At 41.2% G+C, this 15,764-nt stretch overlaps 1 protein-coding gene across 1 annotated transcript in view; it reads left to right on the top strand.

Annotated features, from left to right (window-relative positions):
- dhx38 (DEAH (Asp-Glu-Ala-His) box polypeptide 38) overlaps window positions 1-15,764 on the top strand; it is a 142,066-nt gene that overhangs the window by 60,025 nt on the left and 66,277 nt on the right. Inside the window, exons 16-17 of the mRNA XM_043706699.1 lie at window positions 2,558-2,668; window positions 7,710-7,826. Coding sequence (XP_043562634.1) covers window positions 2,558-2,668; window positions 7,710-7,826 — 228 coding nt within the window. The remainder of the gene's footprint in view (window positions 1-2,557; window positions 2,669-7,709; window positions 7,827-15,764) is intronic.

The raw sequence follows: 15,764 nt of genomic DNA, 5'->3' as shown, positions 1-15,764 counted from the left end.
TCCCGACCTCTCCGCCCCCACCCCCGTCTGACCTATCACCCTCACCTTGACCTCTTTCCACCTATCACATTTCCGACGCCCCTCCCCCAAGTCCCTCCTCCCTATCTTTTATCTTAGCCTGCTGGACAAACTTTCCTCATTCCTGAAGAAGGGCTAATGCCCGAAACGTCGATTCTCCTGTTCCCTAGATGCTGCCTGACCTGCTGCGCTTCTCCAGCAACACATTTCCAACTATAAAGGAATATACAACTCTTGTGACGATCTCTAAACCCTACAAATAAACCATTCCGAGAACTTCTACTTTCCCATAAAACAAGATTTTGCTTCTCCATAATATCATCATTATTTTTGTTGACCCATTCCTCTATTTCTATTTCTGTACAAACTTTTCTTTTAAAATCCCAATCTCCAGTCCATTACCCAGGTAACCAATGGTAATAAACTAAATTATTGTTCATTATTACTTTACTGCAAATGACTTCACTTACTCACGTGTATTACATCAGTATTGTCAATTGTCATCCAAGAGTTAGTGCGACATTCGAGAGAGTGGTTTCAAACTAGTCAACCAACAGCCTGTCGTAGACATATACATGGAATCTGACCTTGCACACAATATCCCAGATACCAACATCACCATCTTTAATACATCCTGACCTACCAGCACAGTTGTATATTGACGGAAGGGAGTTGCCCTGAGAGTCCTGAGCATTGAGTCTGGATGTGATGAAGGGTCATGGCCTCAGCATGAAAATGGGAAAGGAAATATGCTGGTGATTACCATGTATAGTCCTCCTTCAGTGGATGAATTGGTACTCTTCAATATTGAACAACACTGAGAGTGGCAAGGATGCAAATATACTCTGGGTGGGAAATTTCAATGTCCACCATCAAAAGTGTCTTAGCAGCAGCACTGCAGATTTAGCTGGTTGGATCCTAAAGGACATTGTTACTAGACTGCATCTATGACAGCTGGTGAAGCAACCAACAAGAGCGAAAAACAGACTTGACCTCAACTGACTGCATCATTTGACTTATATGGAGAGGCTGGATTGGCTGTGACGTTTTTCACTGGAGTGTAGGAGGTTGAGGGGTGACTTGAAAGGTTTATAAAATTAGAGGAGCATAGATGAGGTCAGTAGCAAAGGTCTTTTCCCTAAGATGGGGGAGATCAAAATTAGGGAGCATATTTTTATGATGAGAGGAGAAAGATTTCAAAGGGACCTGAGGGGCAACTTTTTCACACTCAGGGTGGTTTGTATGTAGAATGAACTGCCAGAGGAAATGGTGGATGCAGGTAAAGTTACAACATTAAAAGACATTTGGACAGCTACATGAATGGGAAAGGTTTAGAGGGATATGGGCCAAATGTATGCAAGTGGAACTAGTTTAGTTTGGGAAGGATTGTTGGCATGGACGAGTTGGCTGAAGGGTCTGTTTCCTTGCTGTATGACTCTTACAGTCAGCCAGTTGCAGATGCATTTTGTCCGTGACAGTAATGATAAGAGTGACCACTGGTCCTTGTGGAGACCAAGTCCTGTCTTCACATGGAGAATACCCTCCATCATGTTGTGCTAAATGGGACAGCTTTTGAAAAGATCTATCCAAGACTTGGCATCCATAAGGTGTTGTGGGCATCAACAACGCAATCTGCAATCTCATGGCCCAGCATATCATCACTCTAAGGAGAAAGATTTTAGAGACAGTTGTTCATGTGTTGAATGAACTACAAGAGGAAGTGGTGGATGCAGGTACACTTACAATGTTTTAAAAGACATTTGGGTAAGTAGGTGAATAGAAAAGGTTTGGAGGAATATAGGTCAAAGGCCGGCAAGTGGAACTAATTTAGTTTGGGAACATGGTTGGCATGGACAAGTTGGACCGAATGGTCTGTTTCTGTGCCATATGACCCTATGACGATGACTATGACCTTATGACTGTTAAGCCAGGGTATGGACCCTGATTCAATGGAGAGTGCAGGAGAGCATGCCAGGAACAGCACCAGGCATACTGTATAGTTCTGGATGCCACGTTATAGGAAATAGGTAAAAGCATTGGGGGGAGTGCGAATGAGATTTACAAGCATGTTTCCTGGGATGGAAAAAATGATTGAAAGTCAGTCATTTCACGTTACATTCTGATTTGGAGAATGAGAAGCCATTGAATTCTGACTGACTTCAAACAGTTGGACTGAACGGCTTAACAATAATTACATTTTCTAATTTTAAAAGGACACACTATTTAACAGCAAAATAATGCATTGTGTTTACAATCAGCTGTTGTATGGGTTAACTGTAAGTGATGGTCCAGCATATTCGTTTCATGATCATGTCATATGTAAATTATGCCCTGTTTCCTTTGCGATACTTCTTAATTTTCAGAATTTGCAGATAAAATAAACATTTATGGCATTACTGAAGACCACCAATACAAGTTAGTTATAGATTTCAGCTGTATTATCACTCATACTATTACCAGACCCGATCCCGATCCCAATCCCTTCTAAGTACGTTTCTCTATAAGGCCACTTACAGTGTATTTTATTGTGTATTTTTAGACTCCCACAGAAGATTATGTGGAGGGAGGAGTTAAGCAGGCTCTACAAATTCACTTATCAACTATTCCGGGTGACATCTTAATATTTATGCCAGGCCAAGAAGACATTGAGGTGAGTATGGAATTATCAAAGTTTAAAAATAGTGTACTCTTTTCATTTTTATATCTTTTTAAAAACTCAGAGTACTACGGCAAGCTAGAAAGGGGTGTGTTTTAATCATGATAAATGCTTTTCAGGATCAATTGGAAGAAATAACTGGAAAGATAGGCTGGACAGAATAACATTCAGTAGTTGCCAAATTGACTGAATTACATGCTCTCTTGTTGTCATCGTTATTTGCCAGTCAGTGGAAGAAATTTTCCTTTTCAATAAACTAACTGAATGACCAAACAAAAATTAATCCTTTGTGTTTAAAAAGGTAATTGTCATACCCTATTATTTTTCTTAAATTGGTTCTGGCAATGCATAACAAGGACCTTCACTGAAACTATTCTGGAAAACTGTTGACTATAAGGCCAATATGGATTAATGTTTCAGAAGTTTGGTTTAATCTGTAATTGAATATAAGCAGATCAACATGTTTGCCTTGATGAAGGTGCCATATGTACTGTACACAAGTAAAAGTCTTTGAGACAAATCCTCTTAGGCAGAAAGAGGGTCAACTTGTGCACAAGTTATACTTTTGAGAGGTGAAATCCATGAATATTCTTAGGCAGAACAAGACACTTAGCATTGTGAATCTTACTTTGAAGGCTTACTGACAGGGCTGATAGAACGTGCATTAATTAATTGGTGCTGTTTTGGAACAGCACCACCAGTTGTCCGAAATACTGCTGCTTGTCGCTCTCCTGCCAGATTCACCTGTATGTTGCTTCCTCACTTGGTTTGCTGCTTCCCCACCTACTCGCGAGCTCGCCCCTCACTGCAAGTCTACCTGACCCTCCCGTTCATTGCAAGCTTGCCCAACTCTCTCATTTCCTGCCATTCTGTCCAGTGCTCACCTGCCACCTCTCCATCCCACTGCTTATTAGCAAATCTCCCATTCAAAGAAAAACAAAATCCTGAGCTGACCCACTCTCACTCCACGCCACTTCTTCCCCGCTCCCCCCCCCCTCCCCCCCCACCCCCACCCCCACATTGACAAGAATACTTCCACTTGACTACCTTGAACTGTCACCTCTTGCCTGATGAATCAGTACGCGTCCATGTTGACCACCACTTGGAAGCAACACTGAGGATGTCAAGGATCTAGAATATACTTGGATGGATGACTTCAATGTCTATTACTAAGAGTGGTTCAGCAACACTCCCTACAGACCAAGCTGGTTAAATCCAAAACTGTCATAGCTGCTAGATTGAGTCTGTAGCAGGAAGTAAAGGAAAATTGTACTTGAATCTCATCCTCAGTAATTTTCCCTGCATCTGTCTGCTGCAGATGCATCGATCCATGACTGTATCACTAAGAGTAATCAATGCACAGTTCTTCTGGAGACAAAGGTTGTCTTCACACTGAGGATATTCTTCACCTTTTGTGTGGCAAATCTATATGTTAAATGTGATTGATGTTGAACAGATCTAGCAACTCAAAACTAAACGTTTATGAGATGCATTGGGCCATCAGCAGCTAAATTGCACTCTTGACACAATCTGCAGCTTCATAGCCTTACATATCCTCCACTGTACCATAACAATCAAAGCAGGATATCAACCAAAGTTTTATGAAGAGTGTAGGAGGGCATGCCAGGATCAACAGCAGGCATGCCTGAACATGAAGTGGCAACATGATGGAACTAAAAATAGGATTAGGTGTGTACCAAGCAGCATATGCAGCAAGAGACAGACAGGTCTCTTGCTAAGCAGTTTGATAGTCAATGAATTGAGGGTATCAGGTCTAATCTCTGCAGTCCTGCCTTAAGAGCAAGGATGCAATGCTGGAGCTGTACAGAACGTTTGTTAAACCACAGCTGGAGTATTGTGTGTAGTTCTGGTCACCTCACTATGGGGGGTACAGAGGAGGTTCACCAGGGTGTTGCCTGGGATGGAGCAACTGAGCTAGGAGGAGAACTGGATAGGCTTGAATTGTTTTCTTTAGAACAGGGATGGCTGAAGGGGGACATGCTGTATAAGATTATGAGGGTTATGGATGGGGTCAGTAGGGAGCAGTTTCCCTTGGTTTAGGGGTCAGTCAGGGGGGGAATAGTTTTAGGGTAAAGGGCAGGAGATTTAGAGGAGATTTGAGAAAAAGTTTGTTTCACTCAGAGGGTGAGTTGGGAATCTAGAATGCACTGCCTGGGAAGGTAGTGGAGGCCAGAAACCCTGCACCTTAAAAAGAAAATTTGGATGAGTACTTGAACTATCATAGTATTCAAGGACATAGGATAAGTGCAGGAAATTGAGATTAGCATGCCTTACGTGGTAGTTATTATTGATGCAGACTCGATGGGACCAAGCTCCTTTTCTGCGCTATATGATTCTATGACATTCAGTCAGGAATGATATTGGACAACTCAATGATTCACTGGAAAACAGGCTGCATAACCATTCCCATTCACAATAATCAGAAAGCTCAGCACATCAAAGCGAAGGATAGGCTGAATCTTTGCAACAATCATCTCCCACTAGTGCCAATGGGTCATCCATCTCAGCATCCTCCAGAGACCCAGCATTTCAGACGCCAGTCTTCAGCCAATTCGATTCACTCCGTGCAATATCAAGAAGCACAAAGTTGGGGTAATGGCTAAGATCTCATCGCCATTACAGAGATACATTCCAAGGAAATCAAATATGGAACTAAATATTCAGGGGCCTGTGATTTCTCAAAAGAACAAGCAGGAAGGAAAGCTTAGTGGAGTAACTTTCTTTGTACAGAATGGATTAGGTTCATTAGCACAAAATGATCTTGAATCGGAAGACAGAGAATTCATAGGGGTGGAGGTACAAAATATCAAGAGGAGGAGCTCACTGGTTAGAGTAGTCTATAAACCCTGTAACAGTAGCTATATGAAAGGACTGTGAATAAATCTGGAGATTAAACAGGGCATGTTTAAAAAAAAATGGCATGTAGGTTGGGGAAAATCAGATTGGCAAGGGTAGCCACAAGGAAGAATTCATTAGAGTGTAATCAGGACAGTTTTCCAGAACAATATGTTATTGATTCAACCAGGATATTTTGGATCTGGTGATGTGTAATTTGGCAGGTTTATTAAATAATGTCAGAGTAAAAGATCCCCTGGAAAATAATTATCAACATATGGTAGAATTTAGCATTCAGTTTGAGGGGGTGAAGGTTCGGTTGGAAACAAAGGAGTGAAAGTGGAGCTGGCTGGAGTGGACTGGAAAAAGAGTTTGGAAGGAGAGACAGTTGAGACACAATGACAGATGTTTAAGAAAATAATTCATGGCTCACAATCAAGATATACTGTTCGAAGGAATCTAAGTAGGGGATAAGCGATTGATGGGAGCCAGAGCAAAATAGTAATGGGGATCTTGGAATGGCAGAGCAGTTGAGTAAATACTTTCCATCAGTTCTCATGGTAGAAGATGCTTTTAGAATTCCAAAAATACTAAACAGTTAAGGGCCAAACAAGGTGAGGGGAAATGAATAAATTAACTATCATGAGAGAAAGAATTACGAGGGCAACAAATGGGGCTAAGGACTGATAAGATTGCTGAATCTCATCGGATGCATCCAAGATAAAAGAAGCAGGTGCAGAGAAAATGGATGCACTGATCGTAATCTTCTAAGAATCCTTAGATATATATTGAGCTACATTCCTTTATCATGTCATTTATAGGAGACCACTAGTTTCATTCTGATAATTTGAGGTGCAAATACATTAATCCTACACTTTGTCTGTGACTTTCTATTTAAATTGCTGCCCAAACATATTGGTTGCCTCCATTTCCATGTTCTCCTGTTTTTGTTAACAGCCACTTGTTTGGAATCTTGCCGAATACCTCTGCAAACCCATGTAAATATTTGCTTATCTACTACTTTGATTATCTTCTCAAAAACTTCATCTAGGTTTATTAGATGTGATGTGCTTTTTACAATTCTATTGTGGCCCACTCTGACCAGCTCATATTTGTCCCAGCACTCACTTCTGCCCCATTAGCACATTGGAGCAATGAAATTGAAAATGAAGAAAAATGCTAAACTTGGAGGAATAAAGAGATAGGGAGGGGGTGAGTTCATGGATGGATTTTGAAAAACAAGAGAATTTTAAAATTGTCCATGTCTCTCTCATTTCTTATTAAAGGTGAGTTGAATGGGAGTGTATTTTGTAGATGGTGTTGAGAAAAGCAGTCCTTGCTTTTGAGAATTTCACTGCAGATGTGGTATTTCTTTACTAGGAGAGTAGAAGAGCTTGGTTTTTGAGCAGTAGCTAGTACATACATGACTGGAAAAACCAAGTAAAAAGTTGCCATAATCATACTGGACCATAAGGCTGCTTTCTCATTACAGAGAGACAACTTAACCTGAAGGTCACCACAGGTTCAGGTGAGGGGATGAGGTTGAAAAGGAGACTCCTTCGTGGTAACTGTAGCCAGTGCAGAAATTGAATCTATACTGTTGGCATCACTGTCCATCCAGCTAACTGAACCTTACCTGGACAAATCACTAACAGCTTTGCATAATTCACTGCAGAGGAAACATGGTTAAAGGATCCCTGTGTAGAGTTGTCAAAGTAGCAGCCAAGTCAGGCATATACAGCATTTGGGGGCTAGATCTGTTTTCTGATTGAGAATAATGGACTCTATTTCAGCTTCATTTTAGTTAGTATTTCATGTTAGTGAAGAGCCAATGCTGTTTTTTTAATATAAATTACTGTTTGAGATTGGAACTCTGCACGGATCCATTCATGCTCAAAGCTTAATTTGCTTTGGTCAAAGAGCAATATTAAAAGCACAGTACCACAGGTCACTCATCATTTCTTTAGTGGTAGACTGAGGTGAACCTAAATTTTTGTGCTGGTTAAATTGGATGTTTGGAACTTACTTCCAAAAATTCTGTTTGCAGTTATATGAACAATTAAAATGAGGATTTATTGTGGATTGAATTGTTGACATTGGAATAATGAATTTGAGGATTATTTTACTCATGTTCAGAATTACTGTTTTGTGATAATTAAAATGTGCACTCTCCATCTAGGTGACTTGTGATCAGATAGTGGAACGACTAGAAGAGTTGGAAAATGCTCCACAACTGGCTGTGTTACCAATATATTCCCAGCTGCCCTCTGATCTTCAAGCCAAGATTTTTCAAAAGGTATACCCAAGTGTTTCATTCACAAAGTAAATTTATTTTGCATAATTTAAACTGTAAACTCTTGAAGCTATAATTGACTCCCCTTGAGAGGAAAGTAGAGAACAAATTACGCTCTATATCTTTTGTAAAGGCGGTGAACGTTCTGCCCTCTTTCAAGTATTTTTTTGCAGATTATTGGTTGCTATTATTCTTGCAGTTGGACTGAGAGCTATTAGTTTCATGTTTATATTATGACATGAAAATTACAAAGAAACAATTTTAAAATTGTGCCCAATGTATTTTGTGTTAACATCATCATGTTTATGTAAAAGGTCAACTGTGTTGTAATATTTTTGTTAAAATTACACGCTATCCAGAAATTGGAGAATACTTAAAAACTTGATTATATTTTCAAAGCAGTCAAAGTAATATTGAGATGCAGTATCCTGCTGAATTGGAAAATAATTGTTACCTTCTTCTCACCCCCAAATGCATGAATTTTGAAGTTATCTCAGTCATTACACTTGGAACCAAAATAAATTCAAGGCAATCAAAAATTTGAAAAGATGGCATCATCACTCCAGGACACTAACAATAATGGAGCACTACTCAATTTCATCAATTTATGTTTAGTATAATGGAGGCAATTAAAATAACATGGTTGACCTTTGTATAAACATGATGATGTGGGCATTGCTGGCTAAACCAGCATTTATTGCCCTTGAGAAAATGGCAGTGAGCTGCCTACTTGATTGCTGTAATCCACAAGCCACTGGAATGCTAGTTTTTCTGAATGTTTTAATCTTTAAGATGAAAAGGAAGTTTTTTTATTTTGTATAGCTTGATTTAGAAATGAGGGCAAGTGCGAAAGAAGGAGGATAATTAGGCAGATAAAGTTGTAGAATGCTTTATTTCATTTGCAGAGGTATAGAATACAAAAATAAGGATGTAATGCTGAAACTGTATAAGACACTGGTGATGCCACAACTGGAGTGTTGTGTGCAGTTCTCGTCACCATATTACAGGAAGGACGTAATTGCACTGGAGAGACTGCAGAGAAGATTTGCTAGAATGTTGCCATGGCTGGAGAAATGTAGCTACAAGGAGAGATTGGAGAGGTTGGTATTGTTTTACTTGGAGGCTGAGGGTCTACATGATTGAGGAATACAAAATTGCGAGGGGTTAGAGATAGATTAGACAGGAGGAATCTGTTTGTCTTGACAGAGATTTCAAAAACTAAGGGTCATAAATTCAAGCCGTGTTACAGAAGGATTAGAGGGGGCCTGAGGAAAAACATTTTTACACAGAGTGTGGTGGGTGTCTGCAATTCACTGCCTGAGTTGGCAAAGACCCTAAAATCTTTCAAAAAGTACCTGCATCTGCATTGTAAGTGCTGTAAGCTACAGGTCAATGGGTCGTATGTTGGAAGAGGGGATTAATAAGGGCATCTTGATACCTTTGGGTCAACATAGGCAAAATGGGCTGAATGCCCCCTTCTGTGCTGCATTGTTTCTATGTTTCTAATTCCGTTCATAGAACAGTTAACGGGCAGTACAGTGGCTCAGTGGTTAACACTACAACCTCACAGCATTGGGACCTAGGTATGTTTCAGCCTTGGATGACTGTATGGAGTTTGCACATTCTCTCTGTGTCTGCATGGGTTTCTGCTGGGTGCTCTGGTTTCCTCCCACAGTCCAAAGATGTACAGATTAGGGGGATTGGCCGTAGTAAATTGTCCTGTAGTGTCCAGGGTTGTGAAGGCGAGGTGCAATTAGATACAATAATTGCAGGATTACAGGGATATGGTGGTTTGGTTTGGGGGGAGGTGGGGTGGTTAGGTGGTGGTGGTGGGGTCTGAATGGGATGCTGTTCGTAGGGTTGGTAAAGACTAGATGGGCTGAAGAGCCTCTATCTGCGCTGTAGGATTTCTGTTATTCGAAGAGTGGTTGTGGTTTAATGGTTAACAATTAAATGTGCGAATTGCTAGTACTTGTTGAACAGAAGTTGTGTATGAACAACACAGTGTAGACACACCCATAGACCTGAATCCATGGAGAGGGTAGTGATGCTTGCCTAGTTTTATTATGAAACCTAAACTCCATGTTTCAAAACTTGACTGGCAACTGGGGACAATGTGACACACCTGTGATGTGTGAAGTTGGTGGATAGTGCAGTCAAAAAGGTGGTCACACTGCAATTCCATAGCCTGGAGGAAGGAACAGAATGAGTGACCACAAGACAGTCCCAAAGAAGTAGGTTGTTTCAGTTTGGGAGCTGATGAGTGTACTGTTTCCTTAAAGGAGTGCAGTCTGTTGTACCAGAGCGGGGAGAAAGAGGAGCATTTGTGATAGATCAGTTAATTGGAGGAACTGACAGGCATCTCTGTGGTCATCAGCATGACTACAGAATGGTATGTTGATCCCCCTGGCACCATGGTCTAAGATGGGACATTTTTCTGGGAGAAGGTGAGCAGCCTGACATCATGGTCCATGGTATTACCAATGACTGAGGGAGCATGGGGAAATGGTCCTGCAATCAGAATTTAGGAAGCTATATAAAAAGTTACTAAGCGGGATCTCAAATGTAGTACCATGTGTAAGAGAAAACAGAAATGGAAGATCAATCAGATAAATGCATGGCTGGAAATTTGGTCCAGGAGAGAAGGTTTTAGATTCCTGGTAGATTAGGACTTAGTCTGGGGAAGATGGCACCTGTGTAATGGTAGTTACACCTGAACAGAGATAGGACTGAGTTCCTTGCAGGACCTTTTGCTAGTATTGTTGGGAGGACTGGCGATATGGGAACCAAGAGAGAATAGTAGAGAAAAACACTGGTTCACAAAATATGTGGAGATGGAACTGGCACCAGCCTAAGGAATAGAATGTTAACACGTGAAATTACAGTAGGGAGAAAGAAATAAACTCTAAACCAGAATTACTAAGTATGTGAATGTGTGTAGTATAGAAAATCAAGTTAGGGAGTTACAGGCACAGCTTGCCATGTAGAAGTGTGATATGGTAATAACAGAAAACTGGTTCAAGGAACAACAAGACTGGGTACCAGGTGGTTCAGGTAAAGGAAGGAAAGGAGGAGGGGTGGCAGTATTGCAGTGCTAGAGAAAGAGGATGTCTCAGAGGATTTAAGGATATAATCAAACTAGCTTGAGTTAAGGAACAAAAGGGTACAATATCATTGCCAAGGTGTACTCTATAGAGCCACCCCAATCAACAGAAAGGATGTAAAGGAATAATGGCCTGTGACCAGTGGAGTACCACAAGGATCGGTGTTGGGTCCACTACTTTTCCTCATTTATATAAGTGATTTGGATGTGAACATAGGAGATATAGTTAGTAAGTTTGCAGATGACCCCAAAATTGGAGGTGTAGTGGACAGGGAAGAAGGTTACCTCAGTACAACAGGATCTTGATCAGATGGGCCAGTTGGCTGAGGAGTGGCAGATGGACTTTAATTTAGATAAATATGAGGTGTTGCATTTTGGAAAAGCAAATCAAGGCAGGACTTGTACACTTAATGCTAAGGTCCTAGGTAAGGTTCAGTGTTGCTGAACATAGCGACCTTGGAGTGCAGGTTCACACTTCCTTGAAGATGGAGTTGCAGGTAGATAGGATAGTGAAGCCAACGTTTGTTATGCTTTCCTTTATTGGTCAGAGTATTGAGTATAGGAGTTGGGAGGTCATGTTGAAGTTGTGCAGGACATTGGTTAGGCCACTTTTGGAATATTGCATGCAAATCTGGTCTCCTTCCTATCAAAAGGATGTTGTGAAACTTGAAAGAGTTCAGAAAAGATCTCCAAGGTTTTGTCAGGATTGGAGGATGTGAGCTACAGGGAGAGGCTGAATAGGCTGGGGCTGTTTTCCCTGGAGCATCGGAGGCTGATGGGTGACCTTATAGAGGTTTATAAAATCATGAGGGGCATGGATAGGATAAATAGACAAGACCTTTTCCCATGGTTGGGGGAGTCTAGAACTAGAGGGACATAGGTTTAGGGTGAGAGGGGAAAGATAGAAAAGGGACCTAAGGGACAACTTTTTCCATGAAGAGACTGGTGCACGTATGGAATGAGCTGTCAGGAAGTGGTGGAGGCTGGTACAATTGCAACATTTAAAAGGCATCTGGATGGGTATATGAATAGGAAGGGTTTAGAGGAATACGGGCCAAGTAGGCAAATGGGACTAAATTGAGTTGGGATATCAGGTCGGCATGGACAAGTTGGACCAATGGGTCTGTTTCCATGCTGTTCATCTCTATGACTACATTTGATGCCAGAATTTTAGAGTAGTTATAATGCACCTTCAATTACCCAAATATAGACTGGGAAACTCATATTGTAGGAGACAGTGAGGGGCAAGTCTTTCTGGATTGCATGCAGGAGAGCATCCTACACAGTATGTGATTAATCCAACAAAAAAGGACACATTGTTGGATCTGGTTCTTGGAAATCAGCTGGGCCAAGTGAGTCAAATGTCAGTGGGGAACATTTAGGATCGTTGTATCAAAAAGACATGGATGATGGTGAAGACTGACAGGAAACAATCCAGAATGAGAAAAAAATAAATTGGCGTAGTGTGATCTCAGTGGGCAAAAATGGAGCTGGGCAGGTTTAACTGGAGTGGGAGGTTGGTAGAAAAAACGTAACGTTCATATGGGTTACTGAGGTAGTTCGGGTACAGTTGTGGAATACAGAGAAACATCGATTATTTGATGGACACAGGCGGGGAGTATTTTGTTCAGTTAACTGATTTCTGGATAATCAAATGCTGGACAACATAGTTTAGCCAAGCATTGGGAGTTTGCGATCTTGCTGGATAATCGAATGCCAGGTAATCGAGGTTCCTCTATAATCCCTCAAAGGGAAAGGTAGTACAAGCAAATCCAGAGCTGCTTGAATAACAAAGGATATAAGAATTAAGACAAAGAAAAGAATTTGTGCTTATATCAGGTAGGAAATAAAATAGAAAACTAAGAGGAATACTGTCTGGAGGAAGTTTTATTGTGGAGTGCTCCAGGGGTTGCTATTGGGACCTTTGCATTTATTGTTACAATTTAATGGTGTGCAGGAACAACGTCAAAGTTTGTAAATGATGCAGAACTTGGAAGAATTGTGAATTGAGGAGGAAGACAGTGTAAGATGCCAAAAGAACACAGACAAATTGTCGGAGCGGGCAGATAGGTCGCAGATGTGTTTATTTGCAGAGAAGTATGAGGTGATGCATTTTCGTTGGAGGGAAATAAAGAACAGTATAAAAAGAGACCAAAAGAGAAACTGCTGGAAAATCTTAGCAGGTCTGGTAGCATCTGTAAGGAGAGAAAAGAGCTGACGTTCGAGTCTAACTGACCCTTTGTCAAAGCTTTTGGTTTCAGATTCCAGCATCCGCAGTAATTTGCTTTTATCCAGTATAAAAAGAGATACAGTTTTAAAGGAGAAGAAGAGGGCCTGGTGTATATGTCACACATCATTATAGATGGCAGGATGGGAGGAGATAGAATGTTAATTTATTTACTTTATGTATTACCTATGTGTACCTGCCAAATAAATACAGTGGTTACAAGTGCAAGTCAGAGGGTAGGAATCCTACAGTGAATAACTCCCCTCCTGACTCCCCCATGCCTGCCCACTCTCTACAAGGCACAAATCAAGAGTGTTCTAGGATGAATGTTGCACCAGCAACACTCAAGAAGGTTGATACTATCCAGGACAAAACAGTCCACTTGATTCGCACCATATCAACACACATCCAATCCCTCCACCACCAATGCTCAATAGCAGCAGTACGTTCCATCTACAATATTCATGCAGAAATTCACCAAGCCCCCTTAGACAGCACCTACTGAACCCACAGCCACTTCCGTCTGGAAGAACAAGAACAGCAGATAATCCCCTCCAAGTAACTCACCATCCTGACTTGGAAATCTATCACTGTTCCTTCATTGGGTCAAACTTCTACTACTCCCTCTCTGATGACATTGTGGGTCTAACCATAGCACATGTACAGAAGCAGTTCTAGAAGGAGTTGACCACCACGAGGGCAATGAGAGATGGGCAGTAAATGACTGTGCCTGATCTCGTCATTGATTGGGGCAGCTGGTCTTTTAAACAGACAGTCCATCCCTGACCAACCAGGAGCACCTTCAAATTGCTGCAAGGTGACAAACTGCACTTAGTGTAAAATAGGGAATTCCACATTACCAACATCTAGGGGGTTATAATTGACCAGAAACTCAACTGGACTCATCGTATAAATAATTCAGTGGCTACAAGAGCTGATTGGAAGCTACGAATACTCACCTTCTGACTTCCCAAAGCCTGTTCAAGGCACAAGTCAAAAGTGTGATGGAATACTCCCCAAATGCCAAGATGAGTGCAACAACACAGCTTGACACTTTCAATGCTAAGTCACAGCGCTGTTTACCATCTACAAGATGCACTACAGCAATTCAAAGATCCTTCGACTGCACCTTCTAAATCCATGATCACTTCCATTTAGAATATAATCAACAGTGAAGAATGTTATCTAAGATTACAAAGGAATCTTGATCAATTGGGCCAGTGAGCTGAGGAGTGGCAGATGGAGTTTAATTTGGATAAATGTGAGGTGCTGTATTTTAGAAAGGCAAATCAGGGCAGAACTTAATGGTAGGGCCTGGGGAGTGTTGTGGAATAGAGAGGCCTAGGGGTTCAGGTACATAATTCTTTGGAAGTTGCATCACAGGTAGACAGGATGGTTAAGAAGGTGTTTAGCACGCTTGCCTTCATTGCTCAAACCATTCAGTGTAGCAATTGGGGTGTGTTATTTTGAGGTTGTACGGGGCATTGGTTAGGCCACTTTTGGAGTACTGTACACAGTTCTGGTTGCTCTATTTTAAGAAGGATATTATTAAATTGGAGAGGGTTCAGAAAAGATTTAGCGGGATGTTGCAGGGACCGGAGGGTTTGAGTTATAAGGAGAGGCTGGATATGTTGGGATGTTTTTCATTAGAGAATAGGAAGTTGAGGGTAACCTTATAGATATTTATAAAATCACGAGGAGCATAGATAAGGTGAATAGCAAGGGTCTTTTCCTTAGGGTGGGGGAGTTCAAAACTCGGGGCATATTTTTAAGGTGAGAGGAGAAAGATTTAAAAGAGACCTGAGGGCCAACTTTTTCACAAAGAGGGTGGTTTGTATGTGGAATGAACTGCTAGAGAAAGTGGTAGATGCAGGTATAGTTACAACATTTTAAAAAAATTTGGATAGGTGTATGCACAAGAAAGGTTTAGTAAACGTTTTTTTAGGTATGTGAAAGGCAAAAAAATGGTTAAGATGAAAATTGGGCCCTTGAAGACAGAAACAGGGGAATATGTTACGGGGAACAAAGAAATGGCAGAAGAATTGAATTGGTACTTCAGATCTGTGTTCACTGGGGAAGACACAAGCAATCTCCCTGAGGTAACAGTGGCTGAAGGACCTGAACTGAAGGGAATTTATATTTGCCAGGAATTGGTGTTGGAGAGACTGTTAGGTCTGAAGGTTGATAAGTCCCTGGGGCCTGGTGGTCTACATCCCAGGGTACTGAAAAATGTGGCTCGAGAAATCGTGGATGCGTTGGTGATTATTTTCCAGAGTTCGATTGATTCGGGATCAGTTCCTGCGGATTGGAGGGTGGCTGACGTTATACCACTTTTCAAGAAAGGTGGGAGAGAGAAAGCAGGAAATTACAGACCAGTTAGTCTAACCTCAGTGGTGGGAAAGATGCTGGAGTCTATTATAAAGGATGAAATTACGACACATCTGGATAGTAGTAACAGGATAGGTCAGAGTCAGCATGGATTTATGAAGGGTAAATCATACTTAACTAATCTTCTGGAATTTTTTGAGGATGTAACTCTGAAAATGGACGAGGGAGATCCAGTAGATGTAGTGTACCTGGACTTTCAGAAAACTTTTGATAAAGTCCCACA

This window comes from Chiloscyllium plagiosum, chromosome 17, assembly GCF_004010195.1.
Source record: "Chiloscyllium plagiosum isolate BGI_BamShark_2017 chromosome 17, ASM401019v2, whole genome shotgun sequence".
NCBI classification, from domain to species: Eukaryota; Metazoa; Chordata; class Chondrichthyes; order Orectolobiformes; family Hemiscylliidae; genus Chiloscyllium; species Chiloscyllium plagiosum.
The sequence above is the reverse complement of the archived record's forward strand: the minus strand, read 5'-3'. Positions and strand labels throughout refer to the sequence as shown.